At 43.1% G+C, this 23,025-nt stretch overlaps 1 protein-coding gene across 1 annotated transcript in view; it reads right to left on the bottom strand.

Annotated features, from left to right (window-relative positions):
* The window catches only part of lmbrd1 (LMBR1 domain containing 1), a 171,496-nt gene that overhangs the window by 43,814 nt on the left and 104,657 nt on the right, over positions 1–23,025 (bottom strand). The window contains exons 10-11 of the mRNA XM_037533048.1: positions 4,890–4,954; positions 3,471–3,573 (exon numbers count right to left, since the gene is read on the bottom strand). Of these exons, the coding sequence (XP_037388945.1) occupies positions 3,471–3,573; positions 4,890–4,954 (168 nt within the window). The remainder of the gene's footprint in view (positions 1–3,470; positions 3,574–4,889; positions 4,955–23,025) is intronic.

Genomic DNA, 23,025 nt, shown 5'->3' with positions numbered 1-23,025 from the left:
GTCACTTCATTGCTCCGTGTATGCTGAGTTTAAATAAATTGATTTGACTGTTCAATATCATTAACATAATTTATATGAAAAAATATCATCATTAAAATATTATCATGAGTCAAGTCAGAATTTCCTAATGTGAACATGCACTCACACCACAAGTTTGTGTAAAAGTCTCTGACCAGCAGATCGAATCCACCTCAGGGTTGTCTGAACACGAGCTGGACTGGAAGAGACCAGACTGAAAAAATAATCTGACCATTTTGTTCAAAGGCCTGAACACGGTCAATGTCTACAATTGGCTTCAGTTAAAATAGTGACCTGTAAACACTGCAGAAACTTTTTTTCTCCTCATTCTTTTTTTTTTTTTATTTGTTTAAAACTTTTCAAAACTTTCCAGGATTAAAATGAAAAAGTCTCAAATTTCCACTGCGGTCTCGGACTTAATGGCCCCAATTTATGTAACATACTGCGGTGTGTTTTGCAGTCATAACATGCGCCAATATAAATATAATGCTACTTTCCTACAGCATGTCTTTCCTCCAGCTGAGTTACTGGCACCTGACACACAAACACACTTTGTGTGGGTCTACTGACATTCAAAAGGACACCAAGTCAGACAATGGAGGCGGTGGCAGGCATGGCAGCCTCCCCCGTATAACTTAATGGTGCGTTTTAATTGATATGGGCTGCGCAAACGGCAAAATGCTGGAGGCGGCGAGGAACTCCAGCTCGGAAAGACACATACAAGGTTTTGCAGCACTAATAAAACCTCCTAGGTGTGTGTAAAGAGAGCGTGTTGTAATGCACCAAAGGGAGTTGCACCACCAGTTCCAACAGCCAGGGGCAAACAGAAGTGGGTCAAATGCGTCGCATCGCTACAAACACAGAAATGGCTTTGGTGAAAGCAGCTCAAAGGTACTGTGCTGTAGTCATGAATGGGGCCGTGTTTGGCGAATACCTCACCCTCTGCAAAACTGATGCAACAGCTAGTAGCTGATACTAATGTGCGAGTGCGAATATAGACCTTTCATCAGCACATTAACCTTCTCTAATTGTTTGGAGGTTCAGGAAAACACTGTCGTTTTCATAACCAGAAATAAATATAAAAATAACGGCCACTGAAAAGGCTCTGCAGCACAGCTGTTCAGCTCCGACGAGGGGCCGAAATGTTTCAGAGACGGAAAAAGTGGTTGAAAGTCACCCTAAAAGTGACCCCTCTCCCCGTTCCACTTTTTATTAGCGTCTTTGGCTCCACTTCGCTTCCCTGGAACGGTAATGCACGACTCTTTGGCAGCTTTTAGCCATAACTTTTTTGGAAATCTGTGAAATCCACATTGACCTCAGTCCCTCGTTACTCTGGCCATTAACGCCAGAGGAGGGCTAATTATGAAGGTTTCCAGCTAGAACTCTGAGAACCCGTTACGTTTTATTCCTTTCTTAATCATTTTTTTTCCAAAGGCTGGGAATAATTGTCAAAATCAATGGTCAGCGCTTCTGAACAGTTCCGTTTAATCAAGTGCTCTTGGGCAAAAGAGGCTGTACTTTATTCCAGCGCATGGCAACTGATTGTCGCACTAGCGAGGAGATGGAAGGGTTTTAAAGGATCCGGAGCAGCTCCTGTGATGAATAGCGCAGTTATTACTGATCCGTAATTGCATCTAATTCAGCGGTCATCACGTCCTCCCGTTTCATGATTTAGGAGAGAACAATCGTCTTCATGAGGTAGCTAGCCCAAACGGGAGCAGGCAATCCGCATACTAATCCTTATATTAAAGCATTAAAGGCAATTATTCAAGGCTCCAGACGTGTTCACTGTAATTTATCTTGCTGTAGGGTGGAGGGTTCTGTTACGAAATAACCATAAAATAACACTCGTGAAATCAACCCGGAGCCGGAGTCTATTGCGTCGTCTCTGCATGACTGGCCACTCAGCGCCGACTCAACTCTGCCAAGATTATATCAGATCAGTCAGAGCACATATTTACAACATATACATAACCGATATTTCCACAGAAGCCTCGACAGCTGAATCTAATCTCACTCCTTCCCTTCATTCCAGCTTCCATTCTCTTCAGGAGACTCCTCAAAGAACCTGCACGCCTCCTAAGCTCAGTCTTACAAGATGGTTGATGATTTTCTGAACTAATCAAACCCATTCAGTGGTGCTGAGGCCTGGACTCTGGGGCGGTCAGTCCATCGTTCAGCTTCTTTGTTTGATGTGTCCGTCTCCTTTTCTCAGTGAGGTTCTTCTTGATCAGCCACACGTCCTTTCAGGCCCACAGCGCTGAGTCGTCTTCTCCCAGTGGAAGGATGGACAGAAACACCTGTGGATGTTTTCAGACCTGAAGCAGCTTGATCTTCTCCTCTCTCTCAGAGATCAAAGCTTTTAAGTGCTGTTTATCTGATGGGGCAGTTTTGAGGTCTACCAGGTCTTCCGGGTGGTTGTTAGGAGCCACATTTTCTCTGTAGCTTTTAATATTTAAAAAAAAAATCCATACAAAGCTGGGCAAACCTCACCTGAACACCTGACGTTATTTAATTATAAGCCATTGCTGCACCTGCTTTTCCCCTTTTCTGTATTTTAATATTTCACACTAATGTTAAAACCTTATTCTCTGTTCTATTTGCTCATGTTATTGTTTAGCTATCTGGTGTTGACCAGAGGAGGATGGGTTAAGCTTTTGAGTCTTGGTTTCTCTCAGTGTTTCTTCCTCTTGCTCTTAGGGAGTTTTCCCTGCTACTGTCACCACTGGTGACACTCATGGGGGCCTAGACCCGGATTTAATAGGGTTAACTATTAGTTAACTGGAAATCTCAAACTTAAGATTGAGAAATTAACTCAATCTTAATGGCTGGTTTGACTGTAAATTAAACCAACAAAAGAATGACCTCTGGCTTCTGCGCAGCACACTATGTTATATGAAAATGATTAAAGAAATCTTTTAAAAAGTAATAACAATAGGGGGCAGTTGTGGGCTGGAGGTTAGGGATCTGGCCCTGTGACCGGAAGGTTGCCGGTTCAATCCCCAGGGCCGACAGTCCGTGACTGAGGTGTCATTGAGCAAGACACCTAACCCCCAATTGCTCCCCGGGAGCCGTGGATAGGGCTGCCCGCCGCTCTGGGGAGGTGTGCTCACTGCCCCCTAGTGTGTGTGTTCACTAGTGTGTATGTGGTGTTTCACTTCACAGATGGGTTAAATGTGGAGGTGGATTTTCCCCGTTTGTGGGATTAAAAAAGTATCACTGAACTTAATAATAATAATAATAATTATAATACGCTTTGTGGCAAAAAATACAAAAACAAGTGTCCATCACAGCCTGTTTCTGACTGTAAGAGAGTCGAGCTTAAAACATGCAAACTCCTGCCTCACCGGGAAGCAGTGTGTCATAACGGATTAACTGTGGCAACATTAGATCCTTCTTTGGTCTCTGCAAGGTTTGTTAACAGTAGAACTGATCTAGAAGCAGCGCCTCACCGGTTGTAGCGCCAGCAGCAGCTCATTGAGGGGGTTCGTCAGGTTGGTTCCGAAGATGATGAAACCAGTGCTGATTCCAGCTGAGTGCAAAGCTTTGTCCAGACTGCAAAGAGATAAGCAGAACGTCTATTATGATATTTTATAGATATGTAATATGCCAACTTCTGTAAAATGATGTATTGTGATATATGTATTATATTTTTTATATTATTATATATTTACAAATCATTTTTTAGGAAAGATACTTTTTTTCTGTTTTATCTTAACTTACTTCAAGTCATTTGAAGAAAACAATTAGTTTTGGTATCCTATTATGTTAAAGATGGGCTTAGAACAGTCGTGGGCTGGAGGTTAGGGATCTGGTCCTGTGACCGGAAGGTCGCCGGTTCGATCCCCAGTGCTGACAGTCCGTGACTGAGGTGTCCTTGAGCAAGACACCTAACCCCCAACTGCTCCCCGGGCGCCGTGGATAGGGCTGCCCACCACTCCGGGCAAGTGTGCTCACTGCCCACTAGTGTGTGTGCTCACTATGTGGTATTTCACTTCACGGATGGGTTAAAGGCGGAGGTGGAATTTCCCCGATTGTGGGATTAAAAAAGCGCCACTTAACAAGTTAGGAAACAAAAATACATCCATATCTGAGCCTCCATGGCCTCTTTTCCTCTGTAGCGTCGAATGGCTGATTTAGTATGTAGCTATTCAAATTAAATAAACTCAGCTTACATAGCTGCCAAAAAGCATTATGGTGCTGGTAAGTAGGACGGGGGGCAGGTTGGCACTGAGCGTGTTCTGAGGGGTGTGCAGCCGGGGTGTGTGTTAGCCGTCAATGAGCCTGCTATGCACCAGGGGTTCACTCTGAGTGAGGCTCAAACTCGTATCACCCTTATGTTAGTAGTCGGAGGAGGCATAGTAGGTTGTCTGGACTGTCGTGTGTAGTCTTCCTTCGGTGTTTCCTTGTTCTGATGTAGCATCACCGTAGAAACCCTAACAGGCACACTACAGCCTTGAATGCCATTTGGCTCTGAAGTGGAAAAGAGGCCATTTTTTCACACCAAATACGGCTGATTGTCAATAGAACCATTAGCCAAATCACTATCTATTCAAAGCCCATGAAAGACCAATGATCTGCAGGAGAAGGAATAAGCGCCTTGGGTCATTATTAAAGTGTGGGTGGATGTGCGAAAGGGATTTTAATGAAGGATCTCAGATGTAAACAAGCGAAGAGGTGAACATAACGTAACACGGCCGCGACCTTCAGTGTGTAGACTCGTGTTGTAAGGTGGCCGCAGACAGAGTGGACTTTTCTGTCTGATGAGTCATTTGTCTGAGCGAGGGAGGGAATGTGTGTGGATGAAGCTCCAGGGGATGGCTGCGGTGGTATACCGTGCATGACATTTAGCAGGGGCTGGATGTGCTTACTTGGAAATAAACAAGGCTACGGTGAAGAGGAGCGCCACCAGGATGAAGAAGACTCCCAGCAAAATCTGAGGGCGGAGAGAGAGCGAGGGAGGGAGGGAGAAAGAGAGAGAGAGAGAGAGAGAGACAGTTAGTGACACATGCACAGCTCCCTCTGGCCCATCATGCTCAACCTAGAGGCAGTGTCATTTGTTAGTGTTCGACCATACGGCCTGTCCACGTCAATCTGGCACCGTCACCTAGGCTGACCCTGCCGACCCTGGACGCCAGCTTTGTACATGAAAAGAGAAGAGTGACCACACAGACACGGAGACAGAAACACTAACCGACGAACAAACAGTCCCTGCCTTTAAGTGGCCTCTTGTGTGAAGAGAAAAAAAAATGAGTGAGGCAGTTTAAAACGACAGAGAGCAAAGGAGGACGATCAGAGAGAACCTGAAAAACAGCAAAGACAGCTCATCAGGGGTTCTTTAGTAAAGACAGCGGTTCTGTACAGCACCATGAATACTCAAAGAACCCTTTGCATGCTTAAATGGTTCTCTGCATGGTGAGCTGGTTCTTCAGATAGATGGAGAATGTGTTCCCCATCAATCTGAAGAACCAGCTCACATTGCAGAGAACCATTTATTCATACAGATGGTCCTATGAGTGGTTAGGAATCTATACAGTACCACTGTCTTTGCTAAAGAACCTTTGAAGACCCATCTTTAAGTGTGTACAGAATTTGGTTGTAGATAAACACACAAAGACCTGATATAAACGCCTCACGTCATTTGTCAGACGTTAAATAAGTAGTAGGAAGCTGTGAAGTACAAAACTGTGGATGTGTTATGATGAACTGTGCGGTACATGATCCAGAAATGCCTGAGAAAGCTGTATTACCGTATATATTAAAATAAGACATTGACAAAATTAATATACAGAATGCTCCAAATTTAAAAAGTGGTGACAAAATATCATGGCAGATAATTTGCCGGAAAAAAAATACTGTAAGATAATAAAAAGCAATAAGTCAAAAGAGGTTCAATCACGATTAAAACGTGGCAAAATCACTGTAAAGCACATTTTTAAGTGGCTTCTTGCTTTTGTAAAACGGCAGCAACCCAACTACTAAAAACATAATAAAATAAACACATTTTCAATACAATATTTAGGGTATAATTAATAATATTTACAGTAAATAATCCCTCCACCAAGACACGCAATTCATTTGCGGGTGTGCTACTGTTCACTTTGTCATATGCAAACGTATTCAACCAAATTAAAAGCCTTCTAGTGCACAATTTCCGTTTGTAAATATGAGGAAAAAATAGCAAAATATTAAATTTTCATCTGAGACGCTGAGAGACCGCCCACTTCAGCAAAGTGAAAGCAGCATAAAGAGCTTATTTATTTAGTTCTTCCACTTTCACTCGGATGCTTGTAGTTCGGTTTGGTTGTCGTCATGCCAACAACAGAGACGGCTGTGATTGGTCGGTGAGTTTTTGTTCATTTTATTATTATGTATAATAAAACTTTCCAGCTTGAAGATAGAAAACCAAAGGTTGTCTGATGTTTTTCCAAGTTGTCGCTACTGAAACAGTCCGAAGAGGAAGAAATGGTGAAGTTCGGGAGAGTTATGAGACAAAATGGAATGTTTAATCATAAGTTTTAATAAAATAATCATATTTAAGGTTCAGAGTCACTCAGAGCGAAATGACTCAGTCCGGAAAGTGTTTTCAACTCTGAACCAGATATTATTGTATTTGAGATATTAAAATAATATTAAGATGAACAGGGATTCTAAACTTTGGAGGAGTGGAGCAGACAAGAGAGGAAAGTCAACAGAGAGCGAGCGAGAGCGAGCGAGAGAGAGAGGGGGAGTGAGGGAGCGAAGGAGAGTGGAGTTTAGCTGGATGAGCGTGGGATGTTTGCTGATGACCTTGGCTGACAGTTCCATTTGGCATGGAGGCATTAAAACACTGCTGTTCTGCTCATTCCTGTAATGGTGCTTTCTTAATGAGCTCGACCCGAAGTCTGTAATGGCCGCACGGCCTAATGCGCCTGTTTCGGTCTCCAGCTCCTATTTACACCTGTAACTGGCAGCACGCACCATCTGAGACCCGCTCAGCTGCTCCTCCACCACCGTTATGGTTATGGTTATGGCTCTGATTGCTGTAAGCAAATCAGGTCCTGGATGAAGCCCAGTTCGCACCCATTTAACAAGATGAGACGATGGGAATGTCACAGAGAGTTTTAACGAAGGCCATCACCAAAACCGAACGCCCAGCCTGACACGATGCTTTTAGACCTGGCTTATGGATTCAGGTAACCGTTTCACCGTTTCACAGCCTGAGTAATACAGACGGGGATGCGACTGACGAAATTTCCTGTCTTAGGCTGTCTGACTGTCATCGGCTGGTCAAGCTGCTGATGTTACAGCTCAAAAAACAAAGTCTACATGCGGGCATTTCAAACGGGAAGATCATTTTCTGCCTGATTTGCCACTTGTGACAAGTTTTCACAAGCTGAAGTGATTCTCCAGGTTGGGAGCTCGATCAGAAGCGGCTTGCGGCGCAGGTGATCTGAGTGTTTGATGAAAAACGGGTGAATCTTAGCCCCTTGATCGAACTCCAGAGTGATCAGAGACCCTCAGATATTATCAAAGGTTTGATATTTATGACTCAAAACCTCCCTGCAGTGAGAGACGGTCAGAGATAAACACAGTGCGTGATTCAAACAGCCGAGTGGAGAGCAGAGAGCATGAACAGCGCAGCTGTGAGTAAAACACAGGCAGATACGAGTCGATATCATGATTATAATGGTGTTTGCAGTGAAATATTTCTCTCAGGTCCAGTAAGTTCAGCTCTGTTTGCGTCATGTGATCTGAGGAGATCTGGGAATTTGACTTCTTATTCTTATCTCAAACTCGTGATGCGTGGGATTCTCTCTCTTTGCCTTCTGGTCTAGTCTGAGTGGCCCACGACGCAAAAGACAAGAAACTCTGACAGACTGACATTAAGTGTGTGATGATCTCCGTTTCAGAAATCTGTTCAGATTTGTTAGCTGTGCAGTGACGACCAGCTTGACTGGGGCCTAAGACTGAACATTTCCAAATTCTTAAAACTTCCAAACGTTCTAAAACTACAGACCTTGCTGATCCAGCAAATTCCAGTGAAAAAAACCTACTTTACTTTTAATGTAAGTCAGTGGAACCAGACTTCTTTCCAAGTCAGTTTAACCTAATTTCCTTTGGTCATTCATCATGAAATTCACACACAAAATAAAATAAAAAATTATGCCAAAAAATGAAAAAACAACAATGGAGATGCGAGGTTTTCTTCTGACAGCAGCGATAAGTAAATTAGCACATTCTCTACAGGGAAGGTGCATCATGTTTATGCTAATTTTAGTGCAAAATAAAAAACAGAGGGGGCTTGTAAAAACATCAAAGGAGTTTTTGCTGGTGCTACAACACAATCATCCCTGCCAAACTCATTCCTAAGCTCACAGACTTGGGTTTGAACTCTCATGACTGTGTAGCCAAACACACGTCTTCTTCAAGTTTGCTGATGACACCACCATCCTGGGCCTCATCACTGACGGAGATGAAACGGACGAACTTACAGAGACGAGGTCAGCGCTCTGTCAGATTGGTGCCATGACAACAATCTCTGTCTCAACATCAGCAAAACGAAGGAGATGATCGTGGACTACAGGAAGCTACAGAGTCGTGGTCACTCTCCCCAGTTCATCGATGAAGCCGAAGTGGAGAGAGTCAGCAGTGTGAAGTTTCTAGGCATGCACCTCACTGTTGACCTCACCTGGTCCCTCTGCACCAACACCATTGTGAGATCTGCCCATCAGCATCTCTCCTTCCTGCGCCTGACCGCAGTCTTTGAGGACTGACTGCTGGACTGCCGCAACTTCTCACATGTATCCTGTCTAAACTCCCCATACGTTACAGTCCGAGAGCTTGAGAGCTATGAAATATCGACAGCTAGGAAGCAGGACAGCTAAGCCAGTTTGGCCACTTTAGGCTCGTACTTTAACAGCAGCAAAACAGTGAACAAGACTTTTTAATTGCAGTGATTTATATGCCAATTAATCAGGTTCAATTGTGACAGGCATACAAGTAGCAGCACCAGCAGTTCCCAAACTTGGTTCTAGAGTACGTCTGTCCAGGACATTTTAGTGTTTTTCCCCTGTTCCAACACACCCACTTCAACTAAGTAGGAAACAGGCTGATAATTGCAAGTGCGTAACAGCTGGAGGTGGAAAGCACCTAAGCCAATTTTCTTTCGGCACAATTGTTTCTTAATTTTAAGTATTTAACTTAGTCATGCCAATCTTTAATAACAACCTGGGGAAAGGGCCAAAGGGGGCATTGCCTCTGCTAAAACGTTCATCAACTCACTTTAAATAGGGAATAATGAGATTTATCAATACTATCTACTATGTATAGAGAACGATCTCCGTCACAAGTTTAAAGCAGTGCACTGGACTATCAAAAGCACTGGTCACCAAGGTTAGAGAAGAGAGCCGAGCTAGTAGCACAGTCTCTACTCTGCTAGCAACAGGAACAGACAGTGACTTTCAAAAACTCTGGGAGCTCACGATTGACAACTACAGCGTCCACGGAAGAGGTCCGGCAAACTGAGGGTGCCTGGATCATATGCTGACTCAGCTATGGGTCACTACCCTGACAGCGAGCATATATAGGTCCGCTGGCTTGGTGAGGTCAGCACCCCACTGACTCTTTGCCACTGCTGGTCCACCCTCGGACCTCCCAGATTACTGTCCTGCAAACAAGATCTAACTAGTTTTTAATCTTCTCAAACAGATTATAAATGCACAGAGACTTTTACTTTGGAAAATAAACATTACAAACAACAGAGAGAAAACAAATGAATGACTAGGCCTGATCTAAAATGATTTTATAGAAATTGTTGTTGCTGACGCTGAGCTAGATTATAATTATTTATTCACTCCTTCATTTATTCATTCATTTTCTAAGCCGCTTCTCCCTCAGGATCGCAGGGGAGTGCTGGAGACTATCACAGCGGTCATTGGGCAGAAGGCAGGATACACCCTGGACAGGTCGCCAGTCCATCACAGGGCAATTACTATATATAATATAGAATTATTTACTAAACTAATATAGAAAGTATGACTAAAGAACGGATGGAAGGAAAAATAAGTAAACTGAACTGCACATGGAAAACGAGTGATGGTAAGTGGAATTTTGTCTATGACTCTGTGTGACCACCGGTGGGCCGCCCAGAACATGCTGTGCAAAACGCCAGCGGACTGCCAACTTTGCCATCAGTGGGCCAGCAGTGGTCCACTATCCTCTTGCTATCCGGGTACAAGGAACTTTGGTCTACTGGACAAAAGCTTTAAAGAAATCTGTGATTGGTTTCAGGAAAATGACGTGAAGATCCTAATCGCACCGAACAACATTCTCAGCTCTAGAACACACCGAGTGTGTTTACATGCACTTAATAAACCGATGACTGCAGGAAATCCGATTTCGTCTGTTATCCGATGAACATGTTTACATGCGCTTGACTAATCAGATAATGGCGAAACATGAGTCAGACAGTAATCAGATTTCTGCTTGACAACCAGCCAATCGACTTTTTTTTTTAGACATTGCACCAATTTAACTGAAAATATGAAGAATATTGATATCCTTTATTATTATTATTATTATTATTATTATTATCAGAGTAAGAGTTTAAATGCAGTGAGAAATCTATTACTGAGCTAAAATCCAGACTCTTTATCAGATTTCTAGATTGGAGACCGGCGCTTACACGACCATTTGAATATCTGCAGACATCTGATTACGACGGGATTATTGAGTGCATGTAAACGCACTCACTGAAGCTGACCTGGCATTTGTTTGTCATCGCTGTGGATTTCCCGAAGAGGACACGAGTGCAGAGCTGCTCCTCTTCAGCGCTGTGCCACCAGAAGAAATGGGTGACAGCCTAGTAAACAAGTAAACGTTGGTAACCTCTTCAAATAGCTCCAGCATGCAAAAGGAACTTTTCTTGTTTGCGTCGTTTGAAAACTTTCAGGAGAAACAGAGTCAGGAGAGACTGTCTGACACTGCAGTGCTCAATACCGAATGGCCCTTTCACATGGACAGTCCAGCGGACGCAGTTTCCACTTCACTGACGTAGGACATTGTTTATGCTTTTACAAATATGAGTTATTTACTAAACATAGGTTTCATACGCGAGTTGAGATGGCAAAAATAGGACTGTAGTTTATATGTAGTCCTGTGAGAACCTGCCAGAAGCCTAGCTATTACCTAATTACTGTTGAAAGTAAGCCAATGGGTGAGCCAATACACCTTATGAGGCCTCGAACATTCAACCCTCTTTCTGTAAACTCAATGTAATTAACCAAATAACACCAACGTTTCTCAATAAACAACTTACCTAGTAACGTTCTTTATTAATGCAGTTATTTGTATCATCACTACAGTATCAGCACTCTCACTTCAGTAAGGATCACATCTTTCCTTCCCTGGTTACGCTAGGGAAAACTCCGAACCGTGCGGGCAGGGGTGCTCCAACCACTGGTGCAGAATAAAGAACACACTTGAAGCGGTGTCCCTTTACACAAGTCTGACAAAAAATGGACTAAAATAAAACAATACGCAGTTCTTTTCCTTTTAGATCTGCACACATGGAGCTTTTTTGCTCCCTCTAACCACTTTTGACAGGTTTCACCAAAGCCCAGAACACTATAGGTCTGCAGACCAAGGCACATTCATTCATCACAATGAAGCTCGCACTGTCTTACACTCCCTTACCTCCAGAACGAGGAGCTGAGCCGTGGCTCTATGCAGAAAGAGCGATGCTGAAGTCGTGTTGCTGTCCTCGCAGTTCCCACGAGGAGCCTGAGAACTCTGCAGCATGTCAACATGGCTTAAATACTCGTTCAGCGCTCCACTGGCCATGTTTGAGAAAGTGCTACCACACGCACCTGGCCGATGAAAGGGCATTCAGAGACGCTCCCACTCCAGCCAATGGGAGCTGTTGTCACGTCCTTACAAAGTATTTAAAGTGGGTTTAAACTAAATCAGAGTTTCAGTTACCGTGAGCATTACAGCAGGGGAACTCCGAACTATGCAGGCAGGACTACTCCAACCTGGAGGTGTGAAAAAGACCAGAGGGGATGCTGAGGAGATAATCAGCAGTTCCAATCTAGTAAGGGCCACCATTACCAGTGACCTCAAATGGACATGGCACTACAGGAAGGCTCAGCAGCGCCAGAAGGTGGGGATGACATAAAAAAGTGCCCACCAACTTCTTTAAAGTGTTGTAAATGTGGTGAAGATGGCTCAGCGAATCACCTGCCCTACAATGCAGGACATTTACCGTGTATGCGGCCTCAATAAGACTGCGGTCATCCTGCATACACAGTATCAGTGCTGGACAATCAGTACCCAAACCACAAGGTTCACAAAGAGCTTCTATCCCCAAGCCAGTTTTTTTTCTGGTCCATTCTTGAAATTTACATAGTGTGTAAAAGATAACAGGCAAAAAATGACAAAAATGGTGATACGAGGTACAGCAGCGATATACTATTTCAATCTGCACCAGTTACCAGTTATTAGGTGCACAGTTGGATCAGACACTTACTAGGCCTTGACTGATATCTAAAAGAAACTAGCACAACACTTTCTAGTTGAAAAATTGCGATTATCGATAACATCACACTCCCTTCACCCCAAAAAAGCAAGAAATATAGGCGCTCTGCAGCAGCTTTGACCTACTTTCTATTAGTTTATGCTTTTAATATAGTGTTTTAATACGGTTTTAATAAAAATCTTTAATAAATCTTACTTATCAATGATATTGAGTAGCCCAACATCATTTGAGTACTACTCCACCTGTCACTGTCACTGTCAATAAACATTACACTGTGGTTCTTCATGGACGTGAAAGTTGGACAATAAATATATATATATATATAAAAAGGAATAACAAAGATGCCGTTGAACTTTGGTGCTGGCGAGAACTTTTGAGAGAACCTTGGACAGCAAACAAATGGATTCTTGACCGAATCGAGCCTCGAAATCAGAGAACCAACCCGAAGCTCTTACTTTGAATATATAACAAGAAGAACCAATTCATGTGTAAATACAATGCATGGAAAGGTAAAAGAAGAAGATGGAGGGATACAATTAGAGGAATCATGAACCAGCCAATCAGAAGGCCTGAAAACTCAAACCATCAATCTGGTCACCAGGAGTCAGAACCAGGTTGATGGCGCTTAATAAATAGTGATAGATCATCTTCGAAGCTTACATTTTAAATAGCGCCCAAATGATACACCCGTTGATAATACTGACCAATACTGAGGTCCTACATTTAGTGGCTTGCTTTAAATGGTCACATATAAATAATATTAAATTATACCTGCCAACAAAAAGAATTAGTCTATGAATTTTATATCGAAACAGTGTCCGTCTTTCTTGAGAAAGTAGAGAGGACCTGCTTTATTAGACCTGTATTACATGGAAACAATGAGAATGTAGGTCCTTCAGTACCAAAACCATTAGATGATGCTTTATTACTAAACCCATTTCTGTTCATCATCTAAGAACATAAGAAGGAAGTTCCAGGAAGAATTGTTTATTTATATATATGTTTATTTATTTATTTACCAAGCTCTGCCTCTACATTTCTCTTGACATTGCGAAACAAATGAAAAACGCATTAGACATAACGACTGGCTGGTTCTGAATGTACCATTTGCATCCGCAAAATCTGGTCAGAGAGCATTTTAAATTCATTTCCGTTCATCCTCGTTAGTGCGAAATAGCTAGAAATGAAACAATTCGCTTTTTAGTGAATTTAAACTGCTTTTAAATCAGCTGAGCTTGAGGTTACTTAACTCTGCTGCCTTGTTGTATTTCCTTAGTTATTTTAAACTTTTGTAAATATGAGAAATATGAAATATTCTTTACTGTCTTCCTGGAAATTTTAGCTCATTAAAATCACTGTCAGCATTAGTCACAGAAGAACACCAGAGCGCTATTTAGATCAAGTTTAGAGCAGAGATTCACCTCAGAGCCCACATACCCATCATTATAAAGGCCCACAGAGAATTAAAACAGCTTTTTTGGTTAAAAATGTCATTTCTGGGCAATTTTCCAACACAGCAATGTTTCAGTGCTCACCCCGTAATATAGACTGATTAGGATGACGTTTTGCACCAGGTGGAATTGTGGCAAATTAAGTGAAATGTTTCTATAGGGCATTTATTTTTTTGAGTGAGCGACCAAGTGTATTTTGCTTCCTGGGTGAAAAAGTAGCAGCTGCAGACTATTAACACAGTCCACTGTTTGAAAAACATTTTATATTTCATTCTAATTCTGAATGATGATGATTAATGATTAATGATTGGCGGCACGGTGGCGTGGTGGGTAGCGCTGTTGCCTCACAGCAAGGAGGGCCTGGGTTCGATTCCCCGGCCGGGCGACCGGGGTCCTCTCTGTGTGGAGTTTGCATGTTCTCCCCGTGTCTGCGTGGGTTTCCTCCGGGTTCTCCGGTTTCCTCCCACAATCCAAAGACATGCAGCCAGGCCAATTGTGTAAAATGATCAAACTGTAAGTCGCTCTGGATAAGAGCGTCAGCCAAATGCCGTAAATGTAATGATTAATGATTTTTCATTTATTTTCATGATGAGGTGCAATCGATGGCCCACTATGAGCAACTCGTTCCCCTCTGAGGACTGAGGACCTCCAGAGTTGCTCTGTGGCCCGGCGGTTGAGAAACATTGAGTACATTTAATAGACTGATTCTGGATTTAGGATCGGCTTTTATGGCAACAGGTTTCCCTTAAAGAGAGCAGACCAAGCCGTGTTTCTCCTCGGCCCTTTTATATGTCACCTCTCAGCCTTAATAAGACATTGACAGGCCTGAAAAGACTGCAAGGGTAAACGAACTGATGGGGGATGACAAAACACAGGATAACAAAACCGAATATGACAGGCTGGACGTTCTGACATTTAGGAGTCTAATTGCACAGTATAGATCCGCCACCCGGCGACCGGACAGCGCACCACGACGGAGCAGGAGGATGGGAACGGACACCCGCAATAAGAGCAATCAGTGAAGTGCTAAATACACTGGCGGCTCATTAAAATACCTCCACACTTCCAAAATGCCACTCTCAATTTTCCGAGGCAATTTGCGCAGCGAATGGGACGATAAACACAATTAAAAAATCAATCAAACTTAATCAATCAATCTGATACAGGATTTGGGGCAATTAACCTGCTCCCCCCGGCGGGACCGATCGCACCTGTCACGAAAGCCAGGTGAGCAAGTAGGTGTACGTGTGTTTGGGTGCGTAGGACAGCGGCGTCAGGGCTGATGACCAGTTTCACCTCAGTTCATCCTCAGATCTCACATCGTTAAATGGAGTCAGCAGAGCATTCCGGTAAACCTCTCTAACGCCCCCCCACCCCCCACCCCACCCCACCCCGACAGAGTTAATCATCTAACATTTACAATAGGTGCTACTGCGCTGCAGTGCCAAGCAGAGACAGGGACTCACAGTTTACGCTTAAATTATTCACAATGCAACTCTAGAAGCACTTAACCGATTCATGACTCAATTCTGACTCAATTCTTAACTGACTCATGACGCAACTTGGGATTAACTGACTCAACTCCACTCAGATCTACGCTTAACTGACTCCTGAATCGACTTGGACTCAGGCTTAGCTGACTTATTCCTAGACTCGGGCTTAAGCAACTCATGATGACTCAGGCTTAACTGACTCACGACTGAACTTGGGCTTTACTGACTTGCGACTCAACTAAGACCGAAGATTTTGCTTTAATGAGAGGTTTGGTACTTATCGAATCTGACTGCCGTACCTTAAAACAAGAAAGAAATCCTTTACTAAAGACTTAAGAATCAAATCCCAGAGACTCGAATTTCAGAGCTTTGGGACTCAACTGAGACACCAGACAAACTCAGAGCCTTGATTCGGACTCACATCTCAGCGACTGGAGATCGCCTCAGACTCACATCTCAGAGACTCAAGACTCGACTCACGTTTGCACCTCAGAGAGTCAAGACTTTACTGAGACTTGAATCCCAGAGACTCGAGACACAACTCTGACTTACACATCTTAGACTTAGTCTTAACTTAGACTTGCATATCAGAGTCTCAAGACTCAACTTGGACGTGCACCACCCAGAGACTTGAGACTCGAATCAGACTCGCCTCTCAGACTCGAGATTTGACTCAGAGAGTCAAGATTTAACTCCGTCTCAAATCCCTAAGACTCGTGACATAGCTCTGACTTGTACTTCAGAGACTTGAGGCTCGACTCTGATTCACAACTTTGAGTCTCAAGACTCAACTCGGACCTGCACCAGAGAATCCCAGAGACACGACTCTGACTCACACCTCAGGCTGAAGACCCGACTCTGACTCGCAGCTCAGACTTGAGACTCAACTCAGACTTGCAAGAAGTGACTTGTGAACATCTCTGACATCTGGAGACCACTGCAGTAAGACTGAGGCACTGCAGTCTGAGGGATCAGAGGAGGAAACGGTGGCTTATACCGAGCCAGCTCTGCCCTCACACTACATGTTTGAGCAAAATGTAGATTTATTCGTGACGCAGATGGGATTACAGATGGGATGAGCATTCCGAGTGTTTTCTTGAATTGCTGGGTTTGCCGGATCAAGACCTGAAAAAATGAGCCTCCTGTGTGAAGCTGGTAATAAGCTCATCTTAGCAGGATGTGCACATTTACATTTACATTAAATCACTCAGTTGGCGCTCTTATCTGGAGCAAACAGCACGAGGCAACATGATAAAAGTACATGGAGACTCTGAAAGGACTCGAACCCGAAATGAGAACATCTAGCTCGATCAAACTGAAGTGGAAAGGCAAATAAAGCCTAAAGTTCCCAGAGATCACCACAGTTTGTCCTTTAAAAACAACCAGAAGTCCTGAGCAGCGGCTGCATTTACCCTCAGAGGCTGAGTGCTATCACTTTTGTTTTGCTATATTGTTCAAACATAACTATGTATTTATTAGCGATGGTCAAAAATGGCTCTTTTGTGTTTTGCTTGACTGTTAATTGTAAGTGCTACTATTGTGAACTGTAAGCAACTAGAAGCGACATCAGCTGGAGTGGAGTAAAGCGTCACCTCTGGATTCTGTAGAGATGAATCAGCTTCTCTATCTGAAAGGCTGATGATGAAACTGGGTTTTTTGGGTGTCAGGAGAAAGTTACCTACAGGAACATGCAGTGCCAACAGTAAAGTTTGGTGGGGGAGGGATAATGAGCTGGGCTGTTCAGGGTTTGGACTCTCAGTTTCAGTGAAGGGTGACGTTAAAGCTATTAAGACATTTTACACAACTGTATACTTCCAGCTTTATGGATAGAATAAAGGAAAGCTTGTTTATAGGATTGTTGCATTATGAATGTGTTTATAGTTTCTTATAGACATGTAATACAATAAATGTAAGTAATTATTACTAACTACACATTAATGGGCAGTCATGGGCTGGAGGTTAGGGAACCGGCCCTGTGACCGGAAGGTCGGCGGTTCGATCCCCAGCGGCGACAGTATGTGACTGAGGTGTCCTTGAGCAAGACACCGAGCCCCCAACTGCTCCACAGGCGCTGCGGATAGTGCTGCCCACCGCTCTGGGCAAGCCTGCTCACTGCCCCCTAGTGTGTGTGGTGTTTCACTTCACACATGGGTTAAATGCGGTGGTTCCCCCGTTGTGGGACTAATAAGGGTCACTTAATCTTAATTGCAGTTATATATTTTAATAACTTGGCAGCCCAAGTTTTTACAGATACGAGCTTACAAACTCACTTACAGCCTTATTCTGATCCAAATGTCATTAATGGTTCCTTAAAACCGATGAATAAAAAGACCCTTTGTGGAAAAAATACTGTAAATCCTCCCCCCAAAAAAAAAAAATGTAAATAAAATTTTTTGCATTAATATTTATGCTACATCTGTGCTAATTAAGCTGCTATTTTGAAGCCTTTAGAATTATCCTAACCTGCAATAAGTTCCCAACCAGTTCCATAAACGCACCCTGCAAAGAAACTCGTGGCCTGCTGTAAAACCGTTGGGTTTAATCACAGACAGCTCTGGATTGTGTTTCCTGCAGTGGGTCCCAGAGGGGCGAGCGAGCAACTATCAAGCAGAGTTTGATTGTAAATAGTAAGAGGACTGTCATTAGAACACCCCCTGTGTGTTTACGGCACGCCAGAAGAGATGCCAAGTGGGCCCCTAAGTGGCAAGACAGGGACCCCCTCTAGAGCAACACATGCTAGGAGGAAGAAAAGACTGTGATGAAGTGACAAAGCAACAAATGAGGTGAAAGGAGCCGTCTTTACAAGCAGCCTGTCTCCTATACTGTCTGAGTGAGCATGCACATCAGACAAAAGAAGCCTCATCATCGTACACTGCGCTTACCTGGTACTAGATGGAAGCATCACTGCATACTTTTAGAGATTTCAGAGATGGTTAGTGGTTTGGACACAGCGCTGTGAAACAAAAACTCTATTCTTTGCTTAACTGTCATAATTCAAGTGAACATTTGAGTATAATTAGGTGGTTAAGATGTAACCAGGCTCGTTCAGAATGGTTTGGTGTGAAACGCTCTGTTCTGGAGAAACTTACCAAGCCAGAATTGTTCACAGCGGTGGTGATAGGAGCCACACATCCACCTCTAAAGCTCCTCACAGAAAGTTCCAACATGAAATGGTTATGAATTCACTGCCTGATTACATGAGAAGCTGTTTTATGAAAGTTTTGAGAAGATCTTAACCTTATAATCCAATCATGGTGGAGGGATACATGATATGTAGGGCGCTGTGAGGCAAAATAGTCCCCATAGGAAACTTTAGGTCTTCCACTATTTTCCCCATAATCAGCATTCCATATAAACTCAGAAGACTCGTGCAGGTTCTCTGGTGATTCTGGATGGTAAATAAAGTGTCTATATTTGTGTTGTTGTCATGGCGACGCCTGGTTCCCATCACCACCACTGTAAAGACATCTGAACGATTTCACACCAAACCATGATGAATGACTTTGTTTATATTTTCTGCCTGAATTACGCAGAAATTCTGAACAATCAGTGGAATTCTGACTGATTTTCAAGCTAAATTTAATATAAGACAAGCTGAGTAAATCGTTTTAAAGCATCCAAATTTTGCTTTTTGCCCAACTTTGGAGCCTTAGATCTCGGCTGTGCTTAGGTTCTAAGGTCCCAAACTTTGCAGGCTGCTAGATCCAATCCTGACCTTTCTAATGACCCTTCTTGTCTGTACTTCAACTAAAACCGGAGATGTAAGTGCCAGAACACAACACTTTAGCTGGATGCCTTTCAAAGCTTAGCAGAGACCTCAAATGCCAGAAAATTCCAGAGACCCAGACCTTTTCTAAATAGCTCCAATGATTGTTCAGAACTCCAACATAATTCAGGCAGTAAAATACAAACAAAGTAATGGAGAGCGGTTTGGTGTGAAATCGTTCAGATGTCTTTACAGTGGTGGTGATGGGAACCAGGGGTCGCCACGACTACATCACAAATATAGACACTTTATTTACCATCTAGAACCACCAGAGAACCTGCACGAGTCTTCTGAGTTCATATGGAATGTGAATGATAGGAAAACCTAAAGTTTTCTTTAGACACTATCTTGCCTCACAACATCCTGCACGTATCCCCCCACCATCAAAATCCTCGTAAAACTATCCTAAAACTGTCTCAGACATCAGTAACTCTACTCTTTACTGTTCCTAAGACACAACCCTCTTACCAGATCATTTCAAATGCCTGTCGTTCTCAAGTCTCAATATGCTACAAACTATCCCACGTCCAAAGGAAATTCCAGAAGACTTGAGAAAGATGAGGTTTGGTTGCAGCTGTTGTTGGTAAAACTGGTGGCACAACCAGTTATTCAGCTTGGGAGAAGAAACACAGACATCAAAGCCAAGTGAAGGTTTCCTAGCACTCGCTTTTTATTTTGTCAAAAGTAAATCAAATAAAAAAAGTTAGATTTTTTAACGGAAAGAGGCACTAAATTCAGACCTCAAGCTGCAGAGCCGCGCACTGACACAGCCGTGTGTGAAAGCAGAAGCATCAAGTCCCAGCATTGGCTAAAATACATAAGGCTAAAATATTACTGAAGGGTAAAATACAAGACAGAAATATTAGTTTGGACTTGTTTTCCTGATATATGGTGTCCCTGAATAGAGAATAAAAATCCAGCTCTTTATTCTAGACCTCGTCAGTCCAAAGCAATCAACGTCATACATCACATCTCCAAGGCCTAACGATGAACAGCAGACGTATTTGGGTTTGACACTCCAAGCAGTATTTAGTACTGAATTAAGGAAATATTATTACCAATCTTGCACATTTTACAGACATTCAGGCCGTTTTCTTTGGCTCAATACGAATCGTAAAGCATTCAGTCACACATGAATTTTTCAAACATTAAGGCCCAGTCCCATTTCTTATTGTTACTCCTACCCCTTGCTTTTGAGGGTCTCTTTGCTCCTTAAAACTGAGTTACAGGGCAGTGATTGAGATCTTTGAAATGAGACCCTCTAATAAAAGAGCATCACTTCATTAACAGCTACTAGCGCCGCTCTGTAGGCGACCCTGCCCGTCTGCAGTGACAGCAGAGGAGGGGAAAGTTCAGCTCCTCACTGCTGGGCTTTAGTTACATTTAGGGCATCATGCGCCTTCGAAGAGGGGGCAGTTATTTAATATCACCCACCCATAAATCTTCAATGATATGAAGCTGGAGTCAGAGATTCTCCAGATTCTTGTTCAAATTTTCTCGTTCCACCTTAAATGGAGCCCCAGTTCTGATGCCTGAGACACCAGAATGTAACTGCTGCATCTTTTAAGGTGGAACAGGGAATTCAGCAGGCAATTTTATGCTTGTTAGGAAGAAAAGGACCATAATACATTGAAAAAATACTAAACCAAGATAATATGAATCATATCACAATTTATAACAGAGAAAATTCTCACATTTGTGGGTTTCTTTGGTCTCTTGAGCTCCGTCTCGCCGGTTTTTCTTATATGTCTCTGTTTGGAGTCTCTGAAAATCCTCCGTTTGGAGGGTCATGTAGCCCCAACACTTCACCCCACCCCTCTATCTCAACAAGAATCGGGACACCCCACCCCTAGACCTGAACATACAAAACTGAAAGGTAGGGCTAAGTGGTAGGGGCGAGGGGTGAACCTGGATGTTGTGATGTATTCAAAAGCGTATTATATTCACTGTATTTTTAAAAAAATAACTCTGTATAACGTTACTACTGTGGGCCTGTGTGAATTTGATAGCACCCCATGAGCAGCTTTGAAGTGCTGACCATCTGATGTGGTCTAAGGAAACAGCCTCAACGAAATACTGGAAGTGTCAAATGAAATCAAAGTGCAAGCCAACTAGCACATCCATACAAACGAAGTGCGCAGGATGCAGAACAAGCGTGTTTGTTTGCTTTTGGCCAACATGAACGAACATGAGGAGGAGAAAAGAGATACAGTGAGAATCAGAGAGTGAGAGATGGTGAAAGGTTTCCTTTCTGAAGCCTGGGCTTGTTATTCAAATGAAGCCGTGATGTATGCAGAAGTGTTGCCTCAAAGTCACTATGAAAATTAATTAAAATTCACACCTCCCCCTTCACAAGCATCGTGAGCCAGTATAATCACAATGCTGAAACAATTAATTACAGAGCAGCTGAGAGCTGGGGGAAAAAAAAGAAAAGAAAAAGAATAATACAGGTTGTAATTTAGATGCTGCTTGAGCCAAACCTGGTCACATGGCAGATTTATTCAGGTAGATGGTGAGGGATCGTTCATAGTGCTGTTAATTTCCCAAACCCTTAACGGATGTGGCAGTGTCTGAGATGCACTCGCCGCTGTGTGGGTGGTCGGACGGGAGCGCAGCAGCGAGTCTGCGGCTGGTTATTATTCACAGCACCTGCCTTCGGTTTATTACTCTGGAATGGTGCATCATCACACAGGAGCTGAATGACATGTGTCATCAAGTGGCGGAGAGGATGAAAAACAGACATCCTGGCCCTTCACAGAAATGACAGATGAAATTCTGATTTGGAAGCTCTAGACTGAAAAAACACGCATTGATTTGATTCAAATGTCATTTCCATGTGAATAAAGTACACAACCTCAGTACAACTACGTCAACTGAGTCACAAAACTGTGTTCATGTAATGAGTTTTATTCATGTGGAAATTTATTGTGAACTGTGAAGCAAGGCAGCACTTTTTTTAATCTGCAACTCACAAAGACACCACTTCAATAGGCATGGTCACTTACAGAGGGAGGAAAAAATGAGAGAAAAGAAAAAAAGGGAAGCATTGAAGAAATGGAAAAGGGCAACGACATAGCAACAACCTAGCAATCACCTGGGATACCATAACTACAGGACTACAGCCTAGCAACAGCTTAGCAACTACCTGGGATAGCAGCCTAACAACGGCTTAGCAACTACCTGGGATACCATAACTACATAAACAAAGCCTAGCAAAACCCTAACAACCACTGAGATACCATAACAACAGAACTACAGCATATGAACATCCTAGCAACCACCTGGGATGCCATAACTAGAACTGGGGATACCATAACTATAGAACTGGGGATATCATAATTACAGAACCGTAGCCTAGCAACACCATAGCCACCACCTGGGATACCATAACTAGTAACACCCTACCATAACTATAGAACTACAGCCCAGCACTAATCTGGGATACCATAACTACAGAGCTACAGACTAGCAACACCCTAGCAACCACTGAGACACCATAACTACAAAACTACAGCTTATCAAGACCCTAGCAACCACCTGGGATGCCATAACTACAGAACTGGGGATACCATAACTACAGAACTGGGGATACCATAACTACAGACCTGTAGCCTAGCAACACCCTAGCAATGACCTGGGATACCATAACTACAGAACTATAGCCAGCAACACCTTAGCAACCACCTAGGATACCATAACTACAGAAACAGAGCCTAGCAACACCCTAACATCCACCTGGGATACCATAACTATAGAACTGCATCCTAGTGATACAATAAC

The sequence above is a fragment of the Pygocentrus nattereri genome, chromosome 22 (assembly GCF_015220715.1).
Source record: "Pygocentrus nattereri isolate fPygNat1 chromosome 22, fPygNat1.pri, whole genome shotgun sequence".
In the NCBI taxonomy this organism is placed as follows: Eukaryota; Metazoa; Chordata; class Actinopteri; order Characiformes; family Serrasalmidae; genus Pygocentrus; species Pygocentrus nattereri.
This window is presented reverse-complemented; position numbering and strand designations above follow the sequence as displayed.